Source organism: Brassica napus, chromosome C6 (genome assembly GCF_020379485.1).
Source record: "Brassica napus cultivar Da-Ae chromosome C6, Da-Ae, whole genome shotgun sequence".
NCBI lineage: Eukaryota > Viridiplantae > Streptophyta > Magnoliopsida > Brassicales > Brassicaceae > Brassica > Brassica napus.
The window spans coordinates 39078747-39087271 of NC_063449.1; the positions used below are offsets into that span (position 1 = coordinate 39078747).

The 8525-nt window shown below is 41.6% G+C and overlaps 1 protein-coding gene and 1 non-coding gene across 2 annotated transcripts; both read right to left on the reverse strand.

Annotated features, from left to right (window-relative positions):
• Positions 1–352: 352 nt before the first annotated feature.
• LOC106350491 (glutathione S-transferase T3-like) lies at positions 353–8312 on the reverse strand. Its single transcript, XM_013790371.1, has 3 exons — positions 7913–8312; positions 7675–7820; positions 353–505 (listed from the first exon to the last, which is right to left on the reverse strand). Exons 1-3 carry the CDS (start codon positions 8310–8312, stop codon positions 353–355), a joined length of 699 nt encoding a protein of 232 aa, XP_013645825.1.
• On the reverse strand, positions 2760–2866 carry LOC125589285. The gene has a single exon (XR_007325473.1). It is a non-coding gene; the product is annotated as a small nucleolar RNA R71 (small nucleolar RNA).
• Positions 8313–8525: the final 213 nt, after the last annotated feature.

Consider the following 8525-nt stretch of genomic DNA (forward strand, 5'->3'; position numbering starts at 1 on the left):
AGAAGCATGAATACTTTATAATGTTTGATGATACAAGTCTCGTGAAACCAAATAATAATACAAGTCACATGCATACAAACGAGACTCTAGGTCCGTGATAGAAAATAACAAAAGTACAATAGCAGAGAAACAAAAGTAAAACCCGTGACATTACAACCCGTGAGAAGCACAAACATTATAGCATACAAACAGGAGACAAGAGTACAAGCACAATACAACCCGTGACAGAAGGATGCTCCATTCATTCACCTGACAACAAAAAGAAGATACAGAACATTAGAAACATATATATTAAATAGAAACTTATGCAACAAGATAAACTACATAACTAATGCAACAAAAACCACTTACACTAATTAGACATTAACTCATCAATGAGTTTCTTCTTCAAACCTTCTTCATAAGCCGCAAGAGGTTCGGGTTTAGCAATGAGACTGTCCAATAACTTCATCTTGGACAACCTTTCTTTCATGTCTAAATCCTGCTTCTTGATGCCCCACATTGTCTGAAAATTAGACAGGTCATTCCCATCAAGCACTATCTTCTTAGACATCCTTTCTTTGCTGCATCTCTTTGCTGCCTTATGATATCTTGCATATTTCCATTGTCTTATCCATTCACTCATGTGCATTTTTATCATATAGACTAGGATTTAGCCATGTTTAGGTTGCATTTTGCATACATGAGTCTTTATCAGGTATTGGAGTACCACATGGAGTTCTTGGAGACATTTGGGTGCGTTTGGAGCTCAAAAGAGGTGATTAAGGTGATCATTGGACGAGCAATGCATGGGAGCGACCTACCGGAGCGACGCCATGAACTCGCTCGCCATTTACGCTTCGGAGCGACCTCCTAGAGCGACAAGGCAAAGTCGCTCCAGCTCCTAGAGCAACCTCACCACAGCGACACCCAGAGGTCGCTCGGGTTGTGTCGATTTGAGAGCGACGAACAAGCCGGGAGCGACCTCCTAGAGAGACACCCTAAGGTCGCTCGCGTCTATTGTTTCTGAGCAAGCCGGGAGCGACGTCTTCAGAGCGACACAGCCAGGTCGCTCGCGAGGAGACGACTCGGGAGCGATGTCTTCGGAGCGACACAGCCAGGTCGCTCGCGAAGAAACGACCCGGGAGCGACCTCTCGCAGCGACGTGCCGAGGTCGCTCCGCGTCTATTTGTTTGGCCGAATTCATGTTTTCTCAAGGACCTTTTGGTCATTTCATTATGCACGTTTTTACTTTTCAAAACCTATGTTTTAAGTACCTTTTGTAGCCACCAGAAAACAATCTCTTTTTCGGAGAGAACAACTAGTAAAACTTCTTTTGATTCAGATTTGATTGTTTTCATCTTGTGTTCTTGTTAATTTCTTATCTATTTCTCTACATGATTAATCTGAAATCCAATATGGGTTTAAGAGGAATCATGGAGATTAGTGAGTAATCACCTTTTGAATTCAAGGGTAAGGGAGATCAAGGGTGATTAGGTTATTTCTAGGATGTTTTAGTGTAGATCATTCTTGTTCCTTGCTAGTAGAGTATTCATAATGCATCTTATTAGTTGGCCACTCAAAAGTTGATCTTTAGACATTTTCCACCCACAAGGTGTTTGATGAAATGCCTGAGACAACTCTCCTAAGCTTTTAACATACTTTACCAAAGACATTTGTTGTTAAAGGTGTTAAGATAGCCAATAGACCTGTTAGTAATGATTGCTTTCATATTATTCAACCAAAGAAATTTGATGTTTGAGATATGTTAGTAAATGAACATTCATCTAGACATAGAGTTTGTTTAAGATCGTGTCTAAACTTAAGGTTGATAGTTTGATTGATCTTTTGCCATCCTTAGTTCGAAACTTGATCACCCAAGGTCTAATCCCTATGCCCATGAGTTCTCTTTTCCCTTAGTAAAGAAAGTCATTTCATTTATCATTAATCATTAGTTTAAAAACCTCTTAAATTATTGGTTGCACTTAGATTAAGTGAGTACTTGCATTCTCGGTGCTTTGATATCCCTCAGAACTGGTTCGACAATCACTATACTACAACATTTGTCTTAGGAGCCTTGAAAACTCTTAACATCAAATTGGCGCCGTTGCCAAATTCTGAGTAGATTTAAACATTGAAATTTAGTCACTTGCTTGAGACTAAGTCATTTTTATTTTCTTTTGTTACTGATTCTCCTTCTTCACCTCCCTTTACTTTACAGGTGTATGAACTTGAGGAGCAAGGGTCCATCAAAACTAGTTCTAAGAGCCGCAGACATCAGAGCTTTAGAGAGAGAGTGTGCTAGAAAGAGACGAGAAAAAGAGCAACAGTCTCACTTGCAGAGATTGGATACTGATATGGGAGACATACCTCAAAATGATGCCAACAACGTTCCACACAACCAACAGCGAGTAGCTCGACCCATTGGCACTTACGACCGCCCCAACATACATGGTCATAGATTCGGAATCCGAGCACCAACTGTGGCAGCCAACAACTTTGAGGTCAAGTCAGGACTCCTCAACGTGATCGAGAACAACAAGTATCATGGCTTGGCTCTAGAGGACCCATTTGATCACTTGGATAGGTTCGACAGCTACTGTGGGTTGTCAAAAACCAATGGTGTGTCTGAGGACGCCTTGAAGCTGAAGTTATTCCCTTTCTCTTTGGGGGATAAGGCACGTCAGTGGGAGAAGTCTCTACCCAGCGACTCTATCACTACTTGGGATGAGTGCAAGAGAGCATTCTTGGAGAAGTTCTTCTCTACTTCAAGAACTGCTAAGCTGAGAAATGAGATTTCCAGCTTTCAACAGAAGAACTTAGAAGGCTTCAGTGAAGCCTGGGAGAGATTCAAGGGCTACCAAGCTCAATGCCCACACCATGGTTTCTCTAAGGAGAGCTTGCTGAGCACATTCTACCGTGGTGCTCTTCCTAAGTACAGGGCCAGACTGGATACAGCTAGCAATGGGTTCTTCTTGGGGAGAACTGAGGAAGATGCAGAGGAGCTGGTCGACAACATGGTAAAGAGTGATGCAGTCTACAGTGGAGACCACGACAGAAGCAGTCGAACAGATGATAAGCAGACGAGGAAGGAGTTGAAAGCTCTACAGGATAAGATAGACATCCTCCTTGCTGATAAAACCACACAAGAGCAGCTGCACTTTGTTGGTAACCCAAGCCAAGAGACACCACCTGTTGTCCATGAGGTTGAGGGTTTGGAAGGTCAGGAAGAGCTGTGTTTCATCAACAATAATGGTAGCTGGTACAAAAAAGAGCCCAACTTTCAGTACAACAACTACCAATAGAAATCCTATCCCAACAACCAACAGAGTGGTTATCCGCCTCGAAACAACCCGCAAGGCAGCTATCAACCTCAGCAAAACTCCTCATCTGGTTCCTCTGCTCCTCAAGAGAGCAGCACTGACACCCTGCTGAAACAAATCTTGGAGTCTCAGACTAGAAGTGAGAAGCATGTTGGTTATGAGTTGAAGAACCTTCATTCCAAGATTGATGGGAGCTACAATGAGCTCAACAACAAGTTCTCACATCTTGCTTCTACAGTCAAGAATTTAGAGAATCAGTTTGCTTCCATGAACACTCACCAGACTCGCCAGCAAGGATCTCTACCTGGAAAATCTGACCAAAACCCCAAGGAGGCCAAAGCTATCACCCTTAGGAGTGGTAAGCAGTTACCTCCTACAACCCTCACCAGGGATGCTGAGAAACTAGGTGAGGAGGTGGCCATCAAATTAGATGATGAAGTGGTGATTGTTGATGAGAAAATCAATGATGAAATCTTGGAGAAGATTGTGGAAGCCAAGGGTAAAGGAAAGGTTGGGGAAGAGAAGAAAACAGTGAAGAATGGTGAAGTTCTTGCTCCAGCAAGTGAGAATTCTTTTGTTCCTCCTCCCTATGAACCCAAACTACCATTCCCTGGTAGATTCAAGAGGCAGCTGCTAGAGAAGTACAAGGCTTTGTTTGAGAAGCAAATGAGTGAAGCTCAGGTTGCAATGCCCATCATCGATGCTTTCATGTTGATTCCTCAATACAACAAGTTCCTGAAAGATGTTGTAGCTGCAAAGAAGAAGGAAATGGAAAGCATGATGATTCTTACCCATGAGTGCAGTGCCATCATCCAAAGGCTTGATGTTCCAGAGAAGTTAGAGGATCCAGGATGCTTCACACTACCTTGTGCTCTTAGACCTATGGTATTTGAGAAATGTCTCTGCGATTTGGGAGCTAGTGTCAGCGTGATGCCTTTGTCTGTTGCAAAGAAGCTTGGATTCACTCAGTACAAGAAGTGTAGACTCTCTCTGGTGTTAGCTGATCGTTCAGTGAAGTACCCTGTGGGCATCTTAGAGGACCTACCTGTGAAGATTGGAAGGTATGAGATACCTACAGATTTTGTGGTGCTTGAGATGGGTGAGGAGGCTCAAGACCCATTGATTCTCGGAAGGCCATTCTTAGCTACAGCAGGAGCAATTGTTAAGGTGAAAGAGGGCACGATTGATCTCCATTTGGGTAAAGGGCATGTTCTCCACTTTGACATCAAGGAGAAAATGAAGAAACCAACTGTGTTCGGGCAAGCCTTCTACTTTGAAGAGATGAGCACTCTTGCTGATGAGCACCTTGAAGAGTTACCACCTGAGGACGACGAGGAGGGAGCATCTCCCTCTACTCATTCCCCATAGAAGGTAACCCACTACTTTCCCTTGTATATACCATTTCGTTTTTGCATATTAGTTTTCTCTTTTTGGGTATCTCTCTCTCCTTGACAACACAGAGACTGTGTCATTTAAGTTTGGGGGAGGTACCAAGTATTTGATCACGTTTGCTTTGATGATTTTGAGTCTCATGCATTGCATTATACATATATATTTGCATATAAAAAAAAATCATTTAGTTTGCATCATTTGCATTTCTAGGAGAGTCTAGAGCATATAGGTTGCATTTACTTGCATTGGGAGCAATGATTTGAAATGTCTTGTAAAGAACATTACTTTGCACCTGAGTAGCTTATGCACCTCTCAAAAAGACTTGTATGCTTCGAGCCTTGAAAACTCTTTCTGAAACTTGTTGATTGCTGAAACTCAACCTTTGAAGCCAACTACAACCTTGTTTGAACTAAACGAACTTAATGCTTCTTGCTTATGGTCCCTTGTGTACTGAGTCATGGATATACACACTTGAGTTGTCACATCCTTTATGCCAATCTTTTTTGACAAACTCGAGTGGTACACCATTCCCAAAACCCTTCCCTCCTTTTGAGCTTTCATTATTTGATGAGTGAGGCCTTTTTCGGAAAGCCTTACATGTGCATAATGTTGAGAGTATCGGGAACGACAATGCTTGGTCTTCATTCTTGCTAGATTAGGCACTCTGTTGTCTAGCTATAGGTGGGAGTGAGTGTTGTGACTATGGTTTGGAAGCATGAAAAGTTCGAAGGAAAAGAATAGACTCTTTGTGTTTAAATGGATAATCTTATTGAAATTAATAGATAAACGTCTAGCTCGAGTTTATGAAAAGTCTTGGCCCCCGAAAAAAAAAAAGAGAAAAAGAAAGAAAAGGGGGCTGGCAAAGTTGTTTAGAGCTAAGATTTGTTTAGAAGTTGAGAAAATCCTTTATAGATTTCAAAGAAAAAGAGTTTTATGTGTAAAGTATTCTTGGGATCTTTTGGTGAGAGATGGGAGTTGGGTTTGACATTAGGAAGTGGTTGTGTAACTTGTATGTTTGGGAAAAGGGTAGAACAATGGAGATTGAGCATTGTATGCATGAGTTGGTCCCTTTCTTAGATATATTATGTGCAACGTCAAGGCTACTTGTTTTGAGAGTAAACCACTTCAAAAGATCATGGATTTTGAACCTCTTGACCCACTTGAATAAAAGCCTTCCCTTACTCAACCAAATGATTTGGACCAATTGACCAATTGCAAGAATTTACTTGATGCTATGCTTAATGAACTTGAGAGTTGGCTGCTTTGCATGTGTGAATGAATGATGATGAGTGTAGGGATGAAAAGAGTGGAGATAGGCCTAGAGAAGCTAGAGTATAATAAGAGAGGGTGTACTAATGCTGAATTTAGATGTTGATTTGAGTGCTTTGTGTGTTTCTTTTGGCTATGAGTTCCCACCTTCAAACCTCTCTCCCTATGAGTTCTAGAAAGTTCACTTGTGGACAAGTAAAAGTACAAGTTTGGGGGAGTTGATATCTTGCATATTTCCATTGTCTTATCCATTCACTCATGTGCATTTTTATCATATAGACTAGGATTTAGCCATGTTTAGGTTGCATTTTGCATACATGAGTCTTTATCAGGTATTGGAGTACCACATGGAGTTCTTGGAGACATTTGGGTGCGTTTGGAGCTCAAAAGAGGTGATTAAGGTGATCATTGGACGAGCAATGCATGGGAGCGACCTACCGGAGCGACGCCATGAACTTGCTCGCCATTTACGCTTCAGAGCGACCTCCTAGAGCGACAAGGCGAAGTCGCTCCAGCTCCTAGAGCGACCTCACCACAGCGACACCCAGAGGTCGCTCGGGTTGTGTCGATTTGAGAGCGACGAACAAGCCGGGAGCGACCTCCTAGAGCGACACCCTAAGGTCGCTCGCATCTATGGTTTTTGAGCAAGCCGGGAGCGACGTCTTCAGAGCGACACAGCAAGGTCGCTCGCAAGGAGACGACTCAGGAGCGACATCTTCGGAGCGACACAGCCAGGTCGCTCGCGAAGAAACGACCCGGGAGCGACCTCTCGCAGCGACGTGTCGAGGTCGCTTTGCGTCTATTTATTTGGCCGAATTCATGTTTTCTCAAGGGCTTTTTGGTCATTTTATTATGCACGTTTTTACTTTTCAAAACCTATGTTTTAAGTACCTTTTGTAGCCACCAGAAAACAATCTCTTTTTCGGAGAGAACAACTAGTAAAACTTCTTTTGATTCAGATTTGATTGTTTTCATCTTGTGTTCTTGTTGATTTCTTATCTATTTCTCTACATGATTAATCTGAAATCCAATATGGGTTTAAGAGGAATCATGGAGATTAATGAGTAATCACCTTTTGAATTCATGGGTTAGGGAGATCAAGGGTGATTAGGTTAGTTCTAGGATGTTTTAGTGTAGATCATTCTTGTTCCTTGCTAGTAGAGTATTCATAATGCATCTTATGAGTTGGCCACTCAAAAGTTGATCTTTAGACATTTCCCACCCACAAGGTGTTTGATGAAATGTCTGAGACAACTCTCCTAAGCTTTTAACATACTTTACCAAAGACATTTGTTGTTAAAGGTGTTAAGATAGCACATTGACCTGTTAGTAATGATTGCTTTCATATTATTCAACCAAAGACATTTGATGTTTGAGATATGTTAGTAAATGAACATTCATCTAGACATAGAGTTTGTTTAAGATCGTGTCTAAGCTTAAGGTTGATAGTTTGATTGATCTTTTGCCATCCTTAGTTCGAAACTTGATCACCCAAGGTCTAATCCCTATGCCCATGATTTCTTTTTTCCCTTAGTAAAGAAAGTCATTTCATTTATCATTAATCATTAGTTTAAAAACCTCTTAAATTATCGGTTCCACTTAGATTAAGTGAGTACTTGCATTCTCGGTGCTTTGATATCCCTCAGAACTGGTTCGACAATCACTATACTACAACATTTGTCTTAAGAGCCTTGAAAACTCTTAACATCACCTTAACACCTTGAGGACGCTTTGTTCCTCCATCATCAGTAGCAGAATGCTCCATCATCTCAGAATCATCCTCACACATCCTCTTCTTGGAGCTTCCATCTTTTTTAGCAGTAGACAAGGCGCACCACTTCTGGTCATTACGCAATTCTGTCCAAGCATGCTCTAGAGTGAACTTTTTTTTATGGTTGGTGAAGAAGATTTTGTGTGCTAGCTTGAGGACATCATCTCATTTTGCCCACTCGTTTTCTGTCTGATAGCTGCTTCATATGCACCGCAGAACTTGCAAACGATGTCATTGATCTTCTGCCAACGATTCTTGCAGTGAGATGCCTCTCTCTTTTCACAGCCAGCAACCTTAGGACTAGCATTGTAGTACGCAGTAATTCTTGTCCAGAATGCAAGCGACCTTTGCTCATTACCTATTATTGCATCTTTGCTCGTGTTTAACCACGAGCTGATGAGAACAACATCGTCTGTAGGCGTCCAGGTTATTCTTTCTTTATTACGACTGGCTTCAGCAAAGTGTAAATCTTCAATGCCTTCAGTAGCTAAGAAGGGAACTTGCGTTGAAGAAACACTTTGTTGACTGTTAAGTAAATCAACAAAGTTTGCAGACTTGGTAAATGGATGAAAGTCCATTTCTTAAGTAAAAGAGGAGTTGGAACAGAAGCGTTTCAATGATGGAAAAGAAAAACAACAGATAGGAATCTGTTGGAGTTGGAAGAGAAAGAAATAGTTTTAAAGAGGGAAGAGAGAAACAACACACTCGCATTGGACACTCACATTGAACAAATTTGACTTGACCCATATCTAACTGCTATTAATTACCAGTTCACAACCATAATCAACCAC

Bases quoted from the DNA above. Each gene is read 5' to 3' on its own strand.
- LOC106350491 (XM_013790371.1), bottom strand. From the start codon at position 8,312: ATGGACTTTCATCCATTTACCAAGTCTGCAAACTTTGTTGATTTACTT. The intron at 7,821-7,912 runs GTGGGCAAAATG...ATGCTTGGACAG, and splicing joins AGCTATCAGACAGAAAACGA to AATTGCGTAATGACCAGAAG. The intron at 506-7,674 runs GTGATGTTAAGA...TCTAATTTTCAG, and splicing joins AGCGTCCTCAAGGTGTTAAG to ACAATGTGGGGCATCAAGAA.